General features: G+C 40.2%; 1 protein-coding gene across 1 annotated transcript in view; it reads left to right on the plus strand.

Annotated features, from left to right (window-relative positions):
- DOCK8 (dedicator of cytokinesis 8) overlaps positions 1–23,835 on the plus strand; it is a 78,670-nt gene that overhangs the window by 37,411 nt on the left and 17,424 nt on the right. The window contains exons 20-36 of the mRNA XM_008638643.2: positions 68–163; positions 1,277–1,511; positions 2,439–2,603; positions 4,357–4,532; positions 6,243–6,338; positions 7,288–7,383; positions 8,178–8,327; positions 10,738–10,851; positions 11,781–11,936; positions 14,644–14,783; positions 15,367–15,536; positions 16,834–16,979; positions 17,682–17,864; positions 18,485–18,620; positions 19,196–19,283; positions 20,989–21,085; positions 21,783–21,917. Of these exons, the coding sequence (XP_008636865.1) occupies positions 68–163; positions 1,277–1,511; positions 2,439–2,603; positions 4,357–4,532; positions 6,243–6,338; positions 7,288–7,383; positions 8,178–8,327; positions 10,738–10,851; positions 11,781–11,936; positions 14,644–14,783; positions 15,367–15,536; positions 16,834–16,979; positions 17,682–17,864; positions 18,485–18,620; positions 19,196–19,283; positions 20,989–21,085; positions 21,783–21,917 (2,379 nt within the window). The remainder of the gene's footprint in view (positions 1–67; positions 164–1,276; positions 1,512–2,438; positions 2,604–4,356; positions 4,533–6,242; positions 6,339–7,287; positions 7,384–8,177; positions 8,328–10,737; positions 10,852–11,780; positions 11,937–14,643; positions 14,784–15,366; positions 15,537–16,833; positions 16,980–17,681; positions 17,865–18,484; positions 18,621–19,195; positions 19,284–20,988; positions 21,086–21,782; positions 21,918–23,835) is intronic.

Here is a 23,835-nt window from a genome sequence, read left to right on the forward strand (position 1 = left end):
TAAACAGACTTTCTGTTTGATCATTAAAAGGAGGATGATTCCCATATTATTTTTTTTTTCATCCCAGAAAATTCCATCTCAGACACCACCTATAAAGTGGGTTGAAGGACACAAGGGCGTTTTCATTGTTGAAGTTCAAGCTGTGTCATCTGTTCACACCCAGGTAATGCGTCAGAAGTAAGACACATCTGTAGTTTCATTTCAAAGAAAATTCGGATGTCCAGGCCAATTTAGCAGATTTATGAAACTGAGGTGAACTGAGGTGCCCACACAGGTTTTAAAAAAAAAAAATTAGGAGCTATGGAAATAACCTGATACCCTTGGTGAATGAAACCCTTTGGTGAAATTAAATCTATTGGTAGAAGTGAACAAATGAACACTCTTGGCAGCAAGTCACATTGAGCAATAGAGAGCCTGGTGTCCTCTTGGCTCAGCAGGAGTCTGTTCAGGCTGTGATTGAAAGGCACTGGCGGGGCACGGTGCCAGTTTCTGTAGTCTGCATCTTCTGTCCTTCAAGGCTAGTTCGGACAATGTGTCCACATCTCCAAAGACACAGCACCTCCCTGCCTCCATGGACAGGTTATACGCTGCCAGTATGTGTTAAGCAGCTCACTTGTCAATGCCATTGCTTTGGGGACACAAGCTTAGTGCTGGGTGAGAACTCAATGATTCTGGTCATTTAGATGCCATGGGAAATTGGATCTTTGCCCATCTTATTGAGATACTGGGTTGAGGCAGATCAGCTTTTTTTTGTTTCTGCTGCTTTTCAGTGTCTCTTACCCCTTATCCCATTCTAATTAATCCTAGTAAATATGTCCTAACAGCTGAAGGCCCTGTGTCTGAGGCAGGTCCATCACCCTTTTGCAGCATGCTTTTTAAAGACAAGTAGGGCATACTCGTATGGCACATAACTTGTGTGTAGATGGAATTCTGGTATGAGTGGCAGAGGGACTACAGACCTATGATGTGACAGAGCTTTATCAGATAGAAGGAAAAGTCTTTTCATTAAATGAAGCAATCAGTTTAGTGAGGGCAGTAACGTTTCTGCCTTTAAGCTGATCTCACCGCAGTCTGAATTTGAACCAGATGAATAGGAGCAAATGAAATGCTGTGACAGCTGCTTTACAAGTTCATCACTCAGAGCAGCCAGTGCTGAAAGCCAGAAGGGTGAAAAATCTTTCCTTTTATCCCATCAGGTGGTATAGTCAGGCTTTGCTTAGCTAGCAGTAGCTGAACTGTATCGATTTTGTTAACTCTGAATGCACTGTATTCACAGGACAACCACCTAGAGAAGTTCTTCACCTTGTGCCATTCTCTGGAAAGCCAAGTGACATTCCCCATTCGACTGATGGATCAAAAGATTACAGAGGCTTCACTGGAGCATGAATTGAAACTCAGCATTATCTGTTTGAATTCTTCACGCCTTGAACCTCTTGTCTTATTTTTGCATTTGGTACTAGATAAACTTTTCCAGCTGGCTGTACAGCCTATGGTCATAGCTGGCCAGACAGGTATTTAGTGGTTCATGGCCTTCAAGAGACTTTTCAATCAACCTAGGAATGTGTGGGAAATGGTTACCAAAATATCCAGGCTTGGATTTAGGATTTAGGGTAGTCCACTTCAGGAAGAGTTGTGCTGCTCAAGACAAAGTTTCACTGCACAATTTAATCAGGCTTAAGTTCCTGCCTTCTCTCCTTTCCCCCTACATATAAGACTTAGTCTCTGGTTGGGAGGTACATTAAACTGTGGTAATTTACTTACCTGAAAATATAGGTAAAAAAGTGGGTTGTGGTTCAACTTTGTTTGGAATTGAGTTGTTGTGCAAGTAAAACACCAGCAAAATCATTGTCCTACAACTGACACTGCTGTCTGCACCATATCCTCTACCCAAATATCTTTAGACAGAGTTGAGTGAGCACAAAATCAGAGAATATAATAGTGAACACTGAAGTGCCAGTTGCCCATAACATGTGTTAACTCTGGAAGAATGGCATACTTGGAGGCAGGGGTGTAGTTAATTTCCTATGTCATTTAGATAATCAACACTTGTCATCCACTCTGATATTTGTGCTAAAGCCTGCTAGCTTGTATTTGTCTGTCAGCTAGAGAGTAACAAGTCTTAGTATTTTGTGAGAATACAGTTTATAGGAAATGTGTGAAGGCTGCTAGAAGTGTAATTAACTGCTACAGCCTGCTTTTATGTAGTACAGAGTGACAGAATAGCAGTGATTAGGTTGAAAGTCAGTGGGTCTGCTGAAGAGTGTTTATTGGCCTATGTAGACTTTGGGTCTGGACAGGCATAGCAATTGCTGTCTAAAACTGAACTTGTTAAGGACTGAATTGAACCTCGTAAGATTAGTTGTTGATACAAAGAATGCCCTCACCTAATTACGTTATACCCTTCAGTGCTGACTCTAATTCTTGCCTTTGTTTCACAGCCAATTTCTCACAGTTTGCCTTTGAATCTGTGGTTGCAATAGTGAACAATCTCCACAACAGCAAAGAGCTGAGCAAGGATCAGCATGGGAGGAACTGCCTTCTGGCATCTTATGTGTACTATGTATTTCGTCTGCCAGACCCACAAAGAGAAGTGGTCAAACCAGGTATTACTGGTGGAAGGGTTGCAAAAGTATTCTTTATTGTTGATACATGCTGTTCAGCATGGCACTTTTGAGAGGAGGACTTAAGGCACTGACCTGTAAGATAGCAAACACAACTTCTCAGACCCAGACTGCATACCATTTTGCACTACACTGTTCTGATACACCATTTCTTTCAGAGCTAGGTCAGGAATATCAGTGCTGCAAAGAGTAACATGGACTTGCCCCTCATAATCTCCATCCCTCAGTTATTAATTTAAGATGAAGGGTTGAGGTGAGAGGTTTCCACAGCTACAAGCAATGTTGTAACTTAATGAAGACAAATGCAAGAGAGATTGCCTAAACTGAAGCTTTTTCTAGAAGAATTCCCTTCATAAATTAAAATGGCCTTAAGATGCCAATTTTTTACTGACCTGTACGTCAGTAAATTACTTTCCATGCAAAATGACCTCCTGCCAAGTTCATCCAGTATCTCCATTGCATTAAGGATGTTACTGGAGGATAAAATGCTGGATGACCAGCAGGTTTAGACAGGTGATCCTTCTCCTCTTCTCAACCCTGGTGTGGCCATACCTGGAATGCTGTGTCCAGCTCTGAACTCCCCAGTTCATGAGCTGGACACAGCAGTTCCCCGGAGACATTGGAGAGACCAGCCAAGGGCAACAAAGGTGACAAAGGGTCTGGAGCATCTCTTCAGTGAAGAAGGCTGAGAGAGCTGGGGCTGTTCAGCCTGGAGAAATGAAGCCTCAGCGAGGATCTTCAGTGTAGAGAAGGAGCTGAAGGAAGAGTGCAAAGAAGACAGAGCCTGGCTGTTTCCAGTGGCCCCCAGTGACAAGATCAGAGTCAATGGGTGCGCACTGAAACACAGTGAACATGAGGAAACACTTCCTCTGAGGGTGACTGACCACTGGTACACGTTGGCCAGATAGGTTGCCCAGGTCTCTCACCTTGGAGATAGTAGAAAACCATCTGGATGTAGTCCCAGGCAGCTGACTCAAGGTGACCCTGCTTGAGCAGAGAGGGTGGACCAGATGGCCTTCAAAGGGCCCTTCCAACCTCAACCATTCTGTTATTCTGCTGTAGTCATTGTCCTAAAGCCTATAGGATTCATTTGATTAAGTGGTATATATTAAATGACTTACCACAAGCAGTTATGCTGTGGGAGATAAAGAGAAGTAGGCCTTTTTCTGCCTTGAATATTCATTTAAATCTCCCTTGAGGGACATTTAGACTGATGTTAGGATATGCTAAAATCTGTGAGCTCACATACACTTGGAAATTCTTTATCCTGGAAAAATAAGGTCCATGGTGAAACTGAAAACTAGATATCACTTAGTGAAATTCCTGTGGTAGTGCTCCCTGCTTGCTTGGGTATTTGAACATGGTATTAAATCATATGTGTTGTAGGTGGTGTTTTGTGTTCAGGCCTTTGAATATTGACTGAATCTACAGCAAATTAAGAAGAGCTGATGGGAAGAAAGAACTATTGTGATAGTGCTGTTTCTTAGGTAGCCCTATTAATCTTTTGTTACTGCTTGTGCAATCACCCTGTGAGCTGTTGACTGGGATAATACCTGTAACCTGTCATTCAATGCCTATGTAGATTGTTAATAAAGCAGTTGGTAGTGGGTTTTTCAGGAGCTTTATGCTTTTCAAAATGCTGATGTTGTAACAGCACTGGGCAAAACTGGCTTGAACCTCGTGTTTGTCTCATATATATGTTCTTTAGTCTTAATCAGACATCTTGCTGTGGCAGGGGGGGGGAGCAGTGCCATTTCAACAGAATCTCGTTATTACACCTTTGGACGCACTTCTGCAGCGTCTGTTGGAAGTAAACTCCTGCAGAGCCGAGTGATAAGCTGCAGCAATCCTGACATCACTGTTACACAAGCTGCTACTGATGAGGAGGTCAAAAACATCGTGGCATCCAAGGTAAGAGAACGAAGTCAAATATCTGAAGAATGGTATGGCCCAAAACCTATAATCTATATTTTGTCTTTGAGGGTTGGATTTGCTCCTTGTAAAAGCACTGTATGTATCACCAGAAGCATTTGTTGTTTATCTGATTTGGCATAGATACATGTTAAATCCCATCACTAAATTCTGATGTCTCTTACAGAGGAGGGCAAGAGGTAAGAACTCCGTCTCTTGTTTGTGCCTGAGACACTCCAGAGAGGCATTTACTTTTTTTCACATGCCTCACTCTCCTGTTTTTCCAGGTATTTAAGTTCTGTTCACATCTGGTGACCTGGTCTGGTCCAAGTCACAGAGTCAGTGCAGTCACAAACCTTTCTTCCTTTTTTTTGTTTGGTGTTAAATAGTTTCCTATTAAAAAAAAAAAAATTTAGTCATTTATATGACAGCAGCCCCATAGCTTTGTATCAGCTACAGTGCAGATGCCATGTGCCCAATTTGCACCTGGGTCTTTCCAAATACTTCATGCAACTACACAGTGAAATAAAACTTTCCTTTGTGTTCTCATCCACGGATACATATGCCACCAGTGGCTTGCAGGACAGAAAGGTTGACAGCATCCAACAAGAAGGATTTTGCTTCTGTGATTTGTGCCGGGTTGCTGGTGTACAGCATCCCAGCCCATCTCAGAGCTATGAGAATGGTTGTGTGCAGCTGTCTGGGACAACCAAAACCTAGAGTTCACCATTCAGCTGGAGCTGGGAAGCTATGCCTCTGGCAAAAGCAGGATTTTTTTCCCCTGTGCAAGGAGCCTGCTGCTACTTGCAGCCCTGGCAGAGCTCTACAGCAGCATGTCTGATGAGCTCTGAACTGTATCCCCCCTTGCTTTTCTTTAAGTGTTATATATGTAAATACTGCTTCTCAAGTAGGTTATTTTCAGATACATTTTTGAGTCTTTTTTTTTCTATTGAATGGCTGTGTGTCTCTCCATTTAAAATGAATAGGTACTTGTGTTCAGCAAATTAAAACAACTAGTAAGATACACAGGTTTGTCAATTTATTTAATTTGTTCATATGGGCATATGTATCCATCCATAGCAATTTTTAATAATGTAGATTTGAATTTAATAGCTTTATGACTTTTAATCTAATATACTGTGTCCTAGGGGGAAAAAAAAAAACCAAACCAGAGCTCAAGGCATTTTTCCAAATTAATACAAAATTAAAATGTTTGTTATTACAGCTTCATCACACTGATAAATGTAGCAATTTACAATTGGTTACTGCTGTTTCGCCATCTTGTAAATTGGCATTACTTTTAATGGAAGGACGACTTCAAGGGGCTAATTAATTTCGATGTAGAGCCGGGGGATAAATTTACACCTTTTAAAGGGAATCGTAATCGTATCCTCCGAAGTAGAGCTGTAGTTCTGCAATTGGGCACGCGATGGCAGTGCTGGCATTTGCACCTCCTCCTCCTTCTCCTTCTCCTCCTCCTCCTTCTCCTTCTCCTCCTCCTCCTCCTCCTCCTCCTCCTCCTCCTGGTCTTCGGCCTCGACTGGGCAGGGGGACGGGAAGAAGGAAAGAGAAGAAGTGTTTAGATGAACGTCTGTGCATACCTTAAAAAAATAAATAAACTTGCCCACTGTAGGTGATTTCTTCTGGGTTAATTAGATGAAGTTACTTATTAATTTACTGTTATGTATTTCTTCCATCTGTGGCCCTCAGCCTGTGGATCACAGCTCCAGTCGGATGTCTTACTGTGTTGAAGGAACAAGTGACATGTCAGGCCTTTGTGCAAGCACAAGACCATCCAATAAAAAGGTAGGCTACGGCTGTGCATGAGGGAACTCCTTACAGAATCCAGGGGGTCCTGGGGTAGTGCTGGCAATTAGCACTTCTAAATGCGGTGAGGGAAGCAACAGAACAAGACATCAACCACTTTTATCAAACAAGGAATTTGTGATGAAATACTGACTCAGTGGGTAAACATTACTCAAACATTTCTGCTTTGGCTCCAGAGTCTTTAGATTCTTTTTCCAGGACAGATTTAGACAAGTAGCAGCCTGTCTGGATCCTCCCTTTGCTCTCTTTATCAAGGTCTTAGAGCCTCAGTCGTTTTCCACTGCTATTTACCTTTGGATACATGTTTTTACATGTTACAGTAAACTCCATTCAGAAATATTTGCCTCCTCTTTCTTCTGTAAAGAATTTTTTTCTTTGTCCCTTTTTGTAGCTTTTAGAACCAAATAGTCCAGATTTGAATTTCCTAAAAGTTTAGATAATTGGGATTGTGTGTCTTGTGTTCAGATCTCACTGTAAAAAGTATTGTCTCCAACTACAAATGCCTGTACAAGGTCTGCTGTGGTTACTGCTCTGTCTTTCTCTCCCACCACAGAATCAATCTTACTTCTGCCTTCTCTCAGAAAAACATGGATGTGCTAAACAAAAACACTCAGCAGGTAGTGGGAAACATAGCTGCTCCCCATCATACATGCAGACAGTGACCTGAGAATAGTCCAAAGGCATTTCCCTCTTCAGTTATCTGTGGTTCTGGATCCACAGAAAAATGGGTATCCTTGTCTGTTTGCCTGCAGCATTCTTTAAATGTCATTTTGGTCAAATCTGCCTTCTGATCCTACAAAGATGCCCACACATCCCCATCCAGCTGCTCACCCTCCAGTATGGAGAAGTTTCCCACAGGGAAGATGTTGAAAATGAAGGATGAGTTGATTGAAAAGCCATTTTTCAACAGTCTGTGTTTATTATCTAGCATTTCCATGAGGAACTGGCATTGCAGATGGTGGTCAGCACGGGCATGGTGAGAGAATCAGTCTTCAAGTATGCCTGGTTCTTCTTTGAGCTCCTGGTAAGACTTGACAGTGGTATTTTACAGTTAGTTGATGGTGGCATCTAGTAGGTACTCCAGGCACAGATTCAGTTGGGTGGTAATCTCTTCGGTTATTCCTCTCCTCTGTGTAAAGAAGAGGTCTCAAATAATGAAAGCAGAACTAAAGAATTCTTCATATTACCCCCCTTCCTCACTATGGCACTAATGGCAAAGTTCTGCATGAGCTACATGAGCAGTAGTCCACAGCTTACAAAAGAGTGAGAGACACTCATCAACCAAGCCCTTCCTTTTCGGTGAATAGGTGTTCCTGTCTTTTCCATTTTGTTAACAACATGGGCACAGTGACAAAGCTCCCCAAACTCACAGTTCTACAGAGCCCTGCGGTGATGTATGTCAGTGGAAAAAATATACTGATTCCCACTGTCAGCATACAAGTAATGCAAGATCAGGTCAAGAAATAAGAATTCCACAAGTATCACTCCATGTCTGTCATCATGAAGGGCAAAAGTTGCAAGCAGCAGCATTTCAGAACTGCAGATGCAAGGGGTTGAGGGAGGTTGATTCTGATTTCAGGTACTGAGAGTAGCCAACTGCCTGAATATGAACAGGAATTAATGTCTGTCTGCATTTGAATCTTAGACCTTCTGTTGTCATTGCCACTACAGGTAGGATTTATCACAGCAGCTCTGAGAAAAGGAGTGATTAAATTCAGGGAAAAAGAAATAGGAAATCTTACTCTCATAAACAAATTTAAAGCAGTATTTTACCTCCAGTTTGGGCATTTTTTTAGTATTCTTTTTTCTGCTTTGTAGATAAAGAGTATGGCTCAGTATGTTCACAACACAGAGAAGGAAGATAACCCACGAAGAAGCCGGTTCTCCGATCGTTTCAAAGATGATATTACCACTATAGTCAGTGTGATTACTTCAGAGATTGCTGCACTTGTAGTCAAACCACCGAAGGTCAGTGTACGACATAAGCACCATGGAGCCTTGCTACTTGTCTTGTGTTACACTGAGCTACATTTAGTCTCATTTCTGTATCAGCAGTGTTGCTAGAATTAGGTCAATATTCTCACATGGACCTTAACTGAGAGTTGTGGCATTGTAAAGGGCAGCCTTGCACTCCCTTGGCAGATGGTTTGGTTTTGTTCAGCTCAGTTCCTCAGCCTGCTTCTGCAGTGCGCAAGAAGAGAGTTCCCTTTTCTATCTACAGGAAAGGCTGAATATCCACTTTCAGTTGCAGTGATGCTTTATGCCAGGTTAGCCAGCACATCAGACTGCAGCCCCAGCGGGACTTACTCCTTTTATCCCCCTTTGCAGTTACCCTCAATCCTACTGCATTGTGTTTAATTCCTCATTTGACTTCTCTGTAGCAGTGGGATATGCCATAAGAAGGCAGTGCTCCTTGTGGGTATTGCAAAAGCCAGCCACAAGTGATCTAACCCTTGATCTCTTTAAAGAGGCACTGGCCACTTGAAAATTGAAGACAAGAATTAAGCCACAAGTCCCATGAAAGTCTTTCTACTTTTAACAAATTGCACTGATACAACAGATTATAAAGTTGAAAGGATCACAGATTGTAATTTATATTTTAACATTGCTACTGTCAGCTTATATCACTGATATCACTTTGGACTAGAAAAAGCTAGTGCCACAGATAGGCACTGAGTGACACTTGTTCATTCAGTTGCTGTAACCAACTTGTTTTCATGCCCCAGAGCTGCCAAATGCACTGTGCTAGCCCAGCGAAGTGCTTGGCCGCAGGGCAGGGCAGAGCAGCCTGGAGAGCTGGCCTGCTAGGTCACTTTTCAACAAGCTCAGTTTCCTGATCCACTTCTCCACATGCTGTTGAGGAGCAGAAACTGGGAAAGGGCAAGACCAGAAAAACTGGGGCAGAGACTGGCAGAAGGAATTGTCACTGACCACCAAAAGGTTGTTCTTTAAGCTTTACCTTGAAGCTCAATCCATTGCTGCGCTTCTGTGATAGCCACATGCAGAGAAATTATTTCCACAGAAATGTTTACTTAGGGCATTAGTGACTTCTTTTTTTTAAATCAATTGTGAAATAAAAATTTGTTACATTGAAAATACTTTAACAGAACTGTAGGCTTTGCAAAGAGATTAGTATTTATGGCTTCCTCACAAGAAATACACAGGTTTTTGTGGGTTGTTAATTCAATTCAGTTCTGATAGAATGAGCATATAGAACCTGATAGTGTGTGAAAATTCCACTGTTGTGTTTTTGGAATTAGGGCCATTGGTTAGGTGTACAGAGTAGTAGGCAATGTGTGTCTGATTTGTAGTAGGCAATGTGTGTCTGATTTTTAAATCCAAGCAGTGATAATCGATGTTTCAATACATGGTTGAGCATGTCAGATTGCCCTGGATTTTTACAGTGATATGTCTGGCGTAGGCTTGCCTGCCCTATAAGGTAGTGGAAAACTAGTTTTTTCTTCACCGTAGAAAAACGTTTTCCTGTGCAAATCCCAGATTGTAGGGAATATATATATATATATACACTCCTGAACAGCAACAAAAAGCTTGAAAAATGAAAAAGTGAATTGTAGCCACCCTGAGGTGCTGCACACCTGTTTGCACTAGTCAGTGGTGCCAGTACAGGCAATATTTTTCTCAGTCATCTCTTCTGTCAGTTTTGAGCATTAAATGTGTGCAGAGCCCTCAGGCATCTCCACTAATTCCTCTTGGTGAACGACACAGGCTGTTGAGATTTTATGATTTAAATTGGTATGTTTGAAGTAGCCTCATTTTAGAGGGTACACGAAGTTCTTTGTGGTTATTACTTGAGGCTGTGTATGTCTGGTAATCAGGCCAATTCCAAGCATACAAGAGCTTAGGTGCTGAATGGTGAACCTCACGGATTTATTTTACCAGTATTTTGTTACTATCAGTTTTACACTTAAAATTTCTAAACAAAATACTGGGCATTCCATCAGCAAAGCCAGTACAGGTTTTTATTAATATTTTATATGTCTTAAGTACCTAACCCAGCATTCTCTGATGTTCAGTAGAAAAAAAGTCGTGTGCAGGGCTGCAGCCAATAGGGAATTCAGAACAGGTCTCAAATTCCATTTCATTGTTGTCAGCCCAAAGCTGTGCACAAATGAACTGTTCATTCATCCTGTGACATTTCCCTGTGAAAGCTGTGAAACAGTTGAAATAATTTACAGAAGCAATTCTGTGCAATTTTAACAAGATCATGTGAACTGGAGAACTGAAACAATCTTGTCCTGTATTTTCCCTGAGATGGTTCTGGGACCTGACCCCTACACTATTTTTTCATTATTCTAAAAGTTTTTCCACCTTTATCTAAGTTTTATACATTGTAACTGGTGTTTTTTCTTTTTTTAAGGAAAGTGAACAAGCAGAAAAAATTAATATCAGCCTGGCATTTTTCTTGTATGATCTTCTTTCTTTAATGGATCGAGGATTTGTGTTTAATCTCATCAAACATTACTGTAATCAGGTAGGCACCATGCATGGTTTGGATTGCATTTGGCTTACGTGTTTTTTTCCGTTTGATTACTTTATCCATCAAGATCTTTGAGTTGTGTTAAAGGTCCAGGTAAATTTCCTATTTCCTATTGCATATGCAATGATATTAAAACCTCTTTTGATTTGTGATCTGCAGGAAAAAAATTGAGCTGAGGTGAAGACTCTTTTAGAAATGTCATAGCTTGCACTGCTGCAAAACATCCATGGAACCACTTTTCTTCCCTTACTTTTTACATCCCTCAGCAGTAGGGTCTGCAGACCATGAGGATCAACTTTCTGACTCCTCCAGTGCTGTGAGGACAGTATTTAGGTTTTGGGGAGTCACTCAAAATGATACATCTGTATTCTTGCTTTACAAGTCTCTCAAAACTAAAAATAAATGGTGATACAGGATGTTGTTATGAAATTATTAGTTGTATTTGATGGGGAGCATTTTCCTTCTGTTTTGTGACCTGAATGCATGCAGTTCCCTTAGGTATCTTCACTAATTCTTCACTGATGTCATTGTTGATAAGAAGGGAAATGAGAAGACCACTGATGTCCTGTGTTGCTTAGCAGGACATTTTATGACTTTGCCACAGATTCAGAAAAGTTCAGTTTGTTTTTCATTTTTGTCTTATGCAAAAGACAAAAATATAGTATCTTTCTCTTTTGGGAGAAGAGAAGAAAGCAACAATTTGTTATCTCTTGTGATAAGTCAGCTGGGGAGCAGGGAGAAAGACACCATCACTGTCAAACAAAGTGCAGCTAATGTATGGAAACTAGTCAGGTGCAGTGAGCATTTTAATGCATGCACGGCCTAAGTGTCTATTTCCTTTTCAGGGAGCAGGATATTTCACTGCATGGTAATTCAAATAGTACCAGCCCATCACTTGACACCTTTTTGTTTGTTTTTCCTAGCTTTCAAACAAGCTGAATTCACTCTCCACCCTGATTTCCATGAGACTTGAGTTCCTGAGAATTCTCTGCAGCCATGAGCATTACCTCAATCTGAACCTCTTCTTCATGACATCCGCATCTGCTCCAGCATCTCCCTCCCTCTCCTTATCCTCCCAGGTAGTCATCCATTAGATGGTATTGCATGAATGTCACATGAGGGACATGTAGAAAAATACTTAACATGGCTCTGTATTTGGATGCTGAAGTTAGAATTAGCCACTGTTGGATCAGGGAGAAAATTTCCCACTGGAAAAAAAGCAACAGAAGAAGAAAGACTACCGGAGTACTATTGCAAAACTGCACCTACAGAACTTAAAGCTGAACGTGACACAGACATGCGTTTCCCTGAAAACATGTACACAGAAAAGGACTGTTGAGGTAGACATACAAGGTCTAAAAGGAACACAGGTCTGAAGGCCAGTTTACAGGCACACCCTTATCCCATCCACACACAACCACAAGTATATATTTTAGTGTCTGTTTTGGAGAATTATGGCATGCAGAAGTACACAGCAAACTTCCTGTATGTTTGCCTTCTAATGGAACTTCTTACTCTCCAGGTGGAAGTAGATGGTACCACTATCTAAGTTAGTGACTAATACACTGCAATTTTCAATATCCTGGAGTAATGAATTTCTGTTGAGCCTTCGTGTTGCTTAAAATAGGATTATCAGACTTTCTTTTTCTAATAGCAGTGTTCTTTGTTCTAGGTTTCTCCCCACTGCAGTAGGTCATGCTGTGTCTTTGTCCATGATTTCTCTGTGGTTTTTTGGACAATGTTCTCCTTTTTATTTGAACTTTATGATTTTCTGTGTGGAAACACTCAGGTATCCTGAGTAGACCATGCAGCCTTCATCATATCTCATTTCTCCAGAAACTTGGTCTGATACTGACACAGCTCTAGATTTCCTTAATGTCAGGAAATCCCATAATCTTCCTGACCATAGAATTCACAAACACATCCAAGAAAGAAATTGTTGATTGGCACACCACACAGAGTTTTTCCAGTCTTGCGCTCTTCTCATCTACATTCTGTGGAGATGGTTTCTTGGTTTTCTACAATGGGGCAAACCCTCTGTCGAAGGCTGCTCGCCTGTCTGTTTTCCATCTCAGTGGTCTTGCAGAGGTCAGGACTGGGTTGAAGCATTTCAGTGGAATGCTCCATAATTGCCACAATGCTTGGAGGCAGGAGAATGGAATTGAAACTAAAAATGGTGGGAGGTACAAAAACACTCTGAGTAATGGAGCAGTTCAAATTCATGGCATGGCTTCTTTTTTGAGTGTCATTGCCAAAGAATTGGTTGGATGCTAAGATGTGCTACATCTCATACCTTAATAAGGGTTGTCACAGGTCAGTGACAGTAAATAATATTAATTGAAGTTTTTCCTGGTCCTAAAAGCAAGGCAGCAAAGTCTTACAGTCAGATGTCACAATACATTTGGTTAATACTAATCCTGGATGCCAAAGAGCTGGAAATGTGAGTCTTCTGCTTATGAGGATAAAAAATATCAACATAGCTCTTGTAACTAGTTCTAGCGAGTCAGAGCTTGGCAGATACTAGTTTCATTAATCTTTCCTTCAAGCAGCGTCATCAACTCTCTTCTCCTTTAGGAGTAACCTGTGAAGTGCAACCTCCGCAAATCAATAAGGCTTTTGTGGCCCTTGCATGATTTAATGCACCGGCTGACTACCCTTGCAGTAATTTTGATCTGTCTGCAGGAGTGCGGCCCAGCTTGAGTTAGACTTTCAGTAGAAATATGGCCTTGTGAATAAATCTTTTGAAATTCTTTGAGAGAAGCTAAATTCACTTAACTGGGTGCTCTACACTTCAACATTATTTCACACAAACATTGTACAGCCAATGCCTGTCTGTTTGAGGTTGAATGGGAGTGGGCCTGAGTACAACTGTCCAAAATATGGGGCTGCTAAGAGACCAGGGTTCATTTGACCCAGTATGCTAGAAGATAGCTGCCACTGTGTGGTATACTGATACTGCATGTATTTGGGCTCAGGGACTATTCCCAGGTGACTGACAGAAATAATGGGAAGGAATACTGAAGAATATAAATTAAAAGCAAAATTTGGGCTCATAAAACCCAGTAGCTGCAGTGGGGAGTAGCATCTAAGACTTACGCTCACCTGATCATGGGACAAAAACATTCCAGGAGACCTATGATTGGAGAGGCTAAGAAGTTCACAACACATATATAGCAGCAACTTTCCATTCCTGGGCTGACTGTGAATCAGTCACAGCCATAAGTTAGAGCAGATTGAAGGCTGGTCTAAATTATGCCAGCTACCAGCAAGCTCAGCCAGGGATTTCCTGGGCAAAAGGAAACACTGTCCACATGTCTTTCCTGACTGACCTTCCATACTAGACATCATGGGTGCTGAAGAACAGTGAACAGCTTCTGACACCAAAGTCCCTCTTAATGTAGAAGCAGTTTCTTGCTCTGTGATAGCTAATGGCTACTCTGCAACGATGAGAACAAGAATGGTAAACATGGAGAAAATTCTGGCTTTGCATCCTGTCCAAACTAATGAATACAGGGTAGGAATTTTACATCTCAAAAGGTGTAAAATGAGTTGCTCACACAGAATGGAAAGGATGAGATTGCATCCTAGCAAGCAACTCATTTGAAATCAGATGCTTTTAATTTCAGCAACAGATGTCTTTCTCCAAAATGTCCAACCTTCTTTCAAAGTCTGTGGTTTTCCTCTGGTAGAGATTTTTTGTTAGCTACATTGACTGTGACTGTGATCTCTTTAAGAAACGTTGGTCTTGGAGATCATTCTTTTAACACTTCTAATATATTCCCCCAGAACTCCAGCTCCTGCTCTAGTTTCCAGGACCAGAAAATTACTGGTATGTTTGATCTCTCAGCTGAATACCGTCAGCAGCACTTCCTGACTGGCTTACTTTTCACTGAGTTGGCAGCAGCACTGGACGCAGACAGCGAGGGGTGCGTATCCCAGTTTGAAGATTTTAGAATGGGATCAGGTCACACTGTTACTCTTGGCAAGGTCATAGTTTGACTCCAGGACGGTCCTGGTTCTCCCACTCTTTTCAGTTAGTTGCTCTGTAACGTAGCAATGACTCAGTTATGGTTTTATCTGCAGTATGTTCCTCCTAGTGAAAAAAAATACATGATTTGTGGTGGTAGTGTTGGCTAAATACACAAATTGAGAACACAAAATTTCAGTTGCTCTTCCCTCTAAAACACCTCTGTCTTTGTCTGAACTTAAGCATTTAGCTAAACTTTGGCCAGAGTTTGATGCTTTTCCTTAAGCATCTCTCTTTACCACAATGAATTTTTATGGGACATTTGAAAGACTTGGGTGCTCTTTGATTGTGGTAAAGTGTCTTGGAGATTTAAGATACGTATCATTTGCAAGGAACAAATCTCTGCTTAAAGAGATTATTGAGTGAATATTGGTGTATTAATTCGTTTCTTTCACCTCCTCTCTGTTTATTAAATCTTTAACTTATAACTGATTAGTGCATGATCCATGAAGAGAACTTATGGATGGTTTCTGTGCTAACAGGATTAGCAAGGTGCAAAGAAAAGCTGTCAGTGCTATCCTTAGCCTGCTGAGTTCCCATGACCTAGACCCACGTTGCTCCAAAAAAGAGGTGAAGATTAAAATTGCAGCTCTTTACCTCCCTTTGGTTGGTATAATTTTGGATTCAATACCGCAACTCCATGATTTTACAAGTAAGACCTTTTTGCCTTTCAGTTTCTCAGCTTCTAAGAGGGACTTGTCTAAATAATTTATCAAACATAAGAGATTAGTCTAGTAAGGTTGAATATTTCTTTACTTAGAAGTAAACTGGATTTTTACAGACAGAAAAAAACTTCAGTGCCCTCACTTCATGAGGAAGTGATAGACGAGAGATATCTCTAAGTACTCCTATGTATCTCTTAGTGTAAATTTTATGACCTTCCAAATAAAGCCTGCAGGGTCTGCAAGAAATATTTAGCTCTAGATATACTTAACAGACAGCAGTGAAGATACTGATAATGATACTGACATCATGTTACACCAAAATTATAGAAATAGGATTGTATTCTCTTTTTCTGTTGCTTTTTACTGCTACTAACATGACACCAAAATTGATTAGTTAAAGGTATAAACATTGAAGAGTATATTTTTGTCACTGGTTCTGAAAATATTTTGCATTTGTCATAACGAAAACCTTACTAATATGAAAGTGTTATTTAGCACTTCCAATTGGGTAAGGTGAAAGCATTTACTATACATTGGCTAATCAGATCTCACACCGTTCTTTTAATCTAAGTATTATCTTTATACTGTAGATGAAAGAGATATTATGAAGAAGCCCAGGTGTACCAATATGTCTGGGTTTTAGAGTGTCTTTCTTTTGAGAATCTGTCACAAGAGGCTGTGATCGCATTCTGAACACATAGTGTCCAGCTGGTGGCTCAGCTTCTCTGAAAAACAGAACTTGAAAAACACAGAATGGATGCTCAGAATCGGACAAGATTTTTACAAAGCTTAGATATAAGTAACTTTATTTGCTGAAAGTGATTTCAAGAACCAGCAGGGAATAGAAGCAGTTAGATGCCTGAAATAAAACTTGCGTTTAAGTCAGCAGGCGATATTGGATCTGTCGACTGTTAGCAGACTTACATACTTTGCTGAATACCACCAAGTCCATGTCTAGTTTCTGTACTTCTCCTCTTGACTGAAATGAACTGGAACTGGATGGTTCCAAGTCTTACAAAGCACTGGCTTGGCTTTGAATGTCAGAGATAACCTCATGTTTGCTTATGTATTTTTAATTTTTTAATAATTTGGCAGTCTTTGCAGATGGCTGCAATTTCTCTTGCTGATGCTGTGCTTCTTTCACTGCTTGGTACATCAGCCAGACAGTCTCAGGGATGGAGGTGCCAATTGTTTTGCTAGGTTACAGACCAGTGGAAAACTGTGACATGTGAGCAGCAGCAACTGGATTGCTCCTGATGTTCCAATGGGATTTTTCAAATTTAGTTTCAGATATTCGCAGTGGAAAGGGACGGACAGGAAACCCAGAAGAAGAACAAGAGTCTGCAGGTGCAATCAACCAAAACGTGGCCCTTGCCATTGCAGGGAATCAAGTCAACATCAGGAACTCTGGAATATCTCTGGCATCCCTGGTGTGTACACTGCTCTGCCAATCTCCTTTCTTATATCTGTTTTCATCTTCCTTTGTTTTCTCCTTTTATCCTTTCTTGCCACTAATAGCTATGGTCATGAGAAACTGCATTTTTGTTTCCTCCAACCCCAAAGAATTCCTCATATTCCTCCTGTCATCTTCTCCTGTTCTCTTCTAGTCATTTAATTACTGCTTTACCATACATTGTTCACTTTTTTCCTCCCGCATGCCTATTTCCATTTCCACACCAAACCTAAACTCATTTTCAGATCAGCAAATGCCACTGTGGCAGCCCCACAGTTCCAGTCTTACCTGAATCTTTGGATTCAGGTGCTTCTTTTTCTTGATGTATCTCCTTCCTCATGTGCTTTTTTTATCTACTGTGCAATTTGGCTGACGCAACTGTATGGCAGGAGGGAAGCAAACAGCTACAGAATCTTTTTCTACACTATTATAAGGAAATTAATATACAAGCATGTAGCAAATTGGTGCTTCTCTCTGTGTTTCACTTGCATTTAACTGGTCCTTTCACTATTTACACATACATTCAAAATTACAGTAACTATCACCTGGAAGAGGTCAAACTTACTGAAGTTACATCCTGAGATTCGATTTCACTGAAATTTAAATAAGATTACTTCACCCAAATGGCCTTCCTCCCCTTTTTCTTCTTTCAATTGACATTTACTTTGTCTGCTCCTAGCCCTATAGACAGAGTGCCACATTAGGTCCTGATACTACTCGCAACCTTTTGATCTGTTTCCTCTGGATCATGAAAAACGCTGATCAAAACATAATACAGAAATGGATTGCAGACCTTCCATCCATGCAGCTGAACAGGATTTTAGACCTCCTCTTCATTTGTGTTTCATGCTTTGAGTATAAGGTAAGTGAAACAACACGTGGTTTTGTTGTCCTGGTTTGGTTCAATATTTTTCCTTAAATTCCATCTGTCCAGAGGAAATTCGTTATTGACAGTGGTTAAATTAGCACTTTTCTAATCTAGACAAATTAGTTCAGATAAAATAACTGACAGTAGCCATCAAGCAAAATGCAGCTGAAACCTATGAGGAAGTCCTATGAAGGTGTCCTAAACCGTTTAATTATTTTCTTTTACCTGGGTATTTGAGGCTATTTCTGGTGGGAATTATACTGACCGCCCCTGCAAGTACTGGACAGGACACTAAGGATGACTCTTTAGTTAAGAGCAGGGACTTAATGTCAGGACTCTTCTCTCTGAGAGGATATTTCTGAAACAACCATCTCTCTGAACTTTAATTTCTCTCTCTGTAGTACTGAACTGCATCTTTGTTTCTGTTAGCAGGACATATTGTACCTCTTTCCTCATTTGCAACATTTATTAGACTTTATGCATTAGTCAATCATATTCACTGCTCTTTGCCCTTTCTACAGGTCTCTCCTGTTGTGTCTCGTTCCAGAGATGTAATTTGGTCTCATGATCAGAAATGGAAGCATTGGTGTTGATTGCTTTAACTTTGCTTTCAGGGCAAGCAAAGCTCAGATAAAGTTAGCACCCAAGCGCTCCAGAAGTCACGAGATGTAAAAGCCCGATTAGAAGAGGCTTTACTGAGAGGAGAAGGAGCCAGAGGAGAAATGATGAAGCGCTGCAGAATACCAGCTGGTACTTCATACCCCTCTACCCCCATTGCCTTTTGAGAGGAACTCAAGTGGCTGTAGACATAAAGAGTTTGTTGAGTTTTTGCACACTACCCATTTTCACCTTTGTCAATTTCACACCCTTTTCACCCACAGTCCATTTCCTTGCAGACCATTCTTGGTTTTGCATGGATGAAAATATCATTAGCTTTCAACTATCCAAGGTGTAGCTAGGACTGAGCTCTTTTCATGTGAAGAGTATGAAGTCAAGAAAGAAGTTTCAAGATGTTCTAAAAATTAATGTCTTACAAAGAGCCAAGAAATGGTGTCAAAACTATCAGTAAAAGCAAATTGTTCATAGCAGAAAAGTTTGCTTCATTTAATAAATGGAAAATCTGTGGGTTGGTTTTTGTAGGCATTAAGCAAGTTAATGCTCTAAAAATCCTAAACTAAAAAAGTGATGGGTCTTTTTACTAGAGCCCTGAACCTGTAAGTTGAATGGCTTTAGTTGTGACAGACTGTTACAGAAATCTTGGTGAGCTAGCAGACTTCAGATGTCCCCTTTTGTTTTAATATCACTGACCTCTGTTACACTCTAAGGGAATGACAGATCAGCAGGGCTAAATGAAAATCTGCGCTGGAGAAAGGAGCAGACTCAGTGGCGGCAGGCAAATGAAAGACCAGATAAGTAAGTAATTTAATTAATGCATGCTGCTTTTATTAGAACCAAGCTGCTTGGGGTTTTTATGTTTTGTTCTTTCTCCTAGGATGTTTTATTACAAAATCAGCAGTTGCAATCCTTTCCCTCTTTTGTCAAAGAAAAAGAAAATGTTTATGTAGCAGAAATATCCAGCTGTTGCTGTGACACAACAAAGAGGTCACAAATACTTGAAGGAGAATTTTAAATAGCTATCTGCAGGTTTTTTCTTATTATTAACAGTGTGGCAAACACTAGTTAGTGATAGAGCCATATCAAATACTCCATGGAGGCTTGCTACAATGTTTAATTTGGTGTTGCTCTTGGCTCCTCAGTATATACAGTACTGTGGTATATGTTTTGCCACATTAAATCAGCTAAGCTGTGTTTGACATGCTATGTTAATATCGAGAAGCACTGTTAGCAGGAGTCAGGGAAGATAGTGCTTTGGGATTGTAGCAGCAGTTATAAGATATGTGTCATGTCAGAGAATATCCAGTCAGCATGGGTAATGTACAGAGCTCAGTGGTTGCTGGAAATAGTTCAAACACCTATAAAGTTCACTAAATTTGTTCAGTTCTTACTCATATTGGGACTTCTGCCCTTATTATACCACTAAACTTTTGGCAGTCCCTTCTGGTTTTTGTAGCTTTGAGTCATTGTAGTTAATAACCATATGACTTCCCTGATTTCCTTTCTTGGCCCTCCTCAGAATTATCTGTTTGTGCACTAAAGGATGGCTCTTTGCTCTTCTGGTTTTATTTTTGAGTAATTGAATATAGCAGAGCAGCTATACATCTTGAAGCCACTCAGAAGTGTGATTGTAAGGGTGTTGCTCCAGCCACAGAAATGCACCTGAGGAACTTTGGCTGATGTCACAGGATCTTTAGTCTCAAGCTCAAGAGAGCAGCCTCTTGCCAGGCAACAGCACTTTTTTGAGCAGCGTAGGAAAAAGAAAAAAGCCTCTTCTTTGTGTTTCTGGCACAGAAGAGATGTGTGAAAATGCAGTTTTGTTAGTAGCTGCTCCTGTGCTTATTCAGCTGCAGAGGAACTGTGTTCCAGACCTTGTCCTTAAGTCTCAGCTAAGAAAGTATCATGTGTTGCCCTACCACTATCTCCTGTCTGTTATAAATATTTCAGTTCTCTCTTAAATGGCCTGGGACACTGCTGCATGGACTTGCTGTCTTTGGTTGTCAACAGTCTCAGGAATCAACATTTTAAATTGCCTACATTAAACAATGCTTCTATGGCACTGAAGAAATTTCCACTTTGGCCTAGTCTACCATTTTTACTTTTTTTTTATGGATTTGTCAGATCAGTTATCCATTATTCCATTTTGGAGTTTTGTGTCCTGCTACAGGCAACGCATTCAGAAATTACAGCATAGTTTACTGAACAACTGAACATGGTATTAAGTAGCCATTATGCAGATGACTACTAAGGAGGAAAAGCATCTATCTGAACTGTCTGGAGGCCTAGTTTTCAAAAGTCCCCTTTGCGACTGCTCTTCTACAATAGCAGCTTTGCTAATTTCACTCCATAGTTTTTAAGAAACACTTTGGAACACTACTGTCATTGTTTGCTCTTACAGGATCATTCAGAATGGTATAATATGTATTCTGGCTTTGTTTAAACAGCAGGTCATCTAACTCTTGGAGTACTCTCTGCATGCTTTAATTAGAACTCCTTTTTGCAGGACAAAAGCTGAGCTAGACCAAGAAGCGCTGATCAGCGGAAACCTGGCAACTGAAGCTAACCTGATCATTCTTGATATGCAAGAGAACATCATTCAGGTGAGAAACAGTAGAGCTGGCTTAGTACCAATCCCTGCTCCCTCAGAAGCCAGTGGAAGCAAGATTAAATTCTCCTGTTGTTTCTTAGACAGTGCAAAATATTTTGAGGATCTTCTGTAAACTTGTATAGTCTTGAATAGAAAAAAATTCACAGGTAGGGAGGAGAAAACTTCATGCTTGGAAACCTGTTAGTAGAAAAGCATTTATCTACTAGACGTTTGTTGTACCGGACATTATTTTCACGTGACACCACTCATACAAGCTCCCCACTGTTCTGGTTGTGGGTTTGATCAGAATGTACCAGTATGTCTGTTTAGCCTAGATGCTCAGGAAATCAAGGGTGCAAGGGGAAGGATGGTGCTTGCCCACCACAGGATCAGTTCCTAATCCAAAGTACATGAAGGATTGGAAAGAACAGAAACGGAGCTTCAAAAATCACTGCAGAAGGTGACTAAGCTTAAAAATGCATTGGAGGTCTTTCGAGCTTCAAAAATGTTTGGGGCATTTTCCCCTCTGTCTTCTTGATCACTACAAAAGTGCTTTGAAACATCTCTGAAGCAGACGTTAACAAATGAAAAAACTGCAAATTCTAAACTCCTGGATGTCTCACAGACTGGAGAGCAGAATTTCAGTTCCTATGTTCCAGTTCATTGCTGAATTATCTCATACAGTTATTGTTTCTCTCCTTCATATGCAGGCAAGCTTTGCAGCAGAATGCAGAGATAATCTCTTGGGAGGAGTTTTGAAGGTCCTGGTAAATTCTCTTGGCTATGATCAGAGCACCACTTACCTGACTCACTGCTTTGCTACACTCAGAGCACTCATTGCCAAGGTATGCTCCTAATACACTTTTGTTTTCATGCTTCCAGTCAAGTTAGTAGAGCAGCGTTTCTAGAGCAGAGTTGTGTGAATTCACTTACCACTTTTCTTTGACATTTATTAAATATATCTTGCATATGTAAATACAAATTACTATCTGTAGGGTTGTTACAGGATTTCTACAGCTGTTGTAAGGTTATTTCATGGACCACACAAGATGAAATAATTAAATCTGAATAATCTTGTGGGTTTAGCAGTCTATTCTTAAATATATAAGATTTACTAATAAAAACGTAAGCAATTCCATACATTTTATTTCAAATATATTCTGATTTTTATTAGGAGTCTTAATGCCAAGAACCACACAGAATTCCATAAACTCCAATTTAAATTGTTTTAACAGCAAGGCTAGTTTCCAGTCAGATGGGCAGCAGAGAAATCAAAACTCATGAGAGATTGAGGGCATCATTCTAGGTTTCTACTTCTCAGACAGGTTTCAAAATTCTAAGTAGATTCTAAGACATTGACAGTTTTCTTCTTTGTTCTGCCTGAAAACTAAGCCAAATCGTAATCTCTCTTCCACTTCTCTATCACCAATACAAAAACTCAAGATCAGAAAAAAAAATAACATAAACAAAACAAACAAACCAACCCAGCTCCCCCCCCAAAAAAAACCACCCAACAAACAAACAAAAATAAAACCCTAACAAAACAAAAACCCCAGCAAACCTTAAAACATATATGAGGACAGAAATTGACCCAAAGTAATTTTTTTTTCATAATAGAGGTCATAATACGTTGGGTGCTTCATAAGGACTCTAAAATCTTTTTTAAATTCATCCTTCTGCAAAGAAGAGCAGTTCCACTAAAGAAGAACCCATTAAATGTTTATTTTCCCTAAACTATTCTAAAATACAAATAAGAAACAGGATACTCCTGTCCAATTAATGCCTGTCTCCTCTTAAATGCAGATTGGCTGACAAAGCCTAATTACAGGGTAGATATCTGAATAGTTATGAAACTAATAATTATGTTTTCATTTCACTTTATCTTTAAGAGCTAACTTCCAATTACAGTAATGAATTTTGTGAAGCAATTGTTATTCTCATTGAAATAGATCTCGTAGTTAAGGTGACTCGGCTCTGTATTTCATGAAGCAATCATTCCAATTATTTCTATTATACTGTGAGCATATAGATGTTATTTTACAAATAAAAATGATAAAACCCTGTTCCAGCAGGCTTGTAATATAAATTAGACACAAAACAGTGAGATAATGGACTGAAGAAAGGCTGAGAACTGGGAAACGGGTCTGCAAATTGGAAACCGTATCTTGTGTTCACTCACACACCTTTACCAGTCCTGTGTATGTACATATGGTACTGGTGCATCTGTGCTGTCTCTGCTGAGAGTTTCTCTGGACAGACATCCTGCCCCCTGAGTTTATTGCCTGCTGTGTGCATTGTGAAGACACCATAAAGGAGGGTCTGGCATGAAAGCTGGGCAGTGGAAGTTTTGTGGCACACCATAGGAGGAAGAACATGTTGGAGGCCTGGGGAAGGGTAGGGCGTTGGTGCAAAGAGCTAAAAATTGCTCCATATACTTGAGGAAGTATTTGCATGTTTCATCAATCATTATGTATTTCTGAAAATAGCAAATCTCCACACTTCTAAGAATTTAGCAATATTTGATCTTTTCAAAAGCTCCTGGAGCCATTATACTCTGAGTTTATTCTATCTCTCTCTTTCTTTCAAAACACAAAGGCTATTTTCAAACCCTTCTTTCCTGCAGAAAATCTTAACAATGGAATCTACAGCATCAGAGGAATCAGAAGTCTGAATAAAAAGGAGTATAAAATGTAGTTTTTGAAAACTTCAGACTTCCTCTGAATCCTGTGACTTTTGTGCATTAGGCTAATGATGTTTTAATGG

This window comes from Corvus brachyrhynchos, unplaced genomic scaffold (genome assembly GCF_000691975.1).
Source record: "Corvus brachyrhynchos isolate BGI_N302 unplaced genomic scaffold, ASM69197v1 scaffold467, whole genome shotgun sequence".
NCBI classification, from domain to species: Eukaryota; Metazoa; Chordata; class Aves; order Passeriformes; family Corvidae; genus Corvus; species Corvus brachyrhynchos.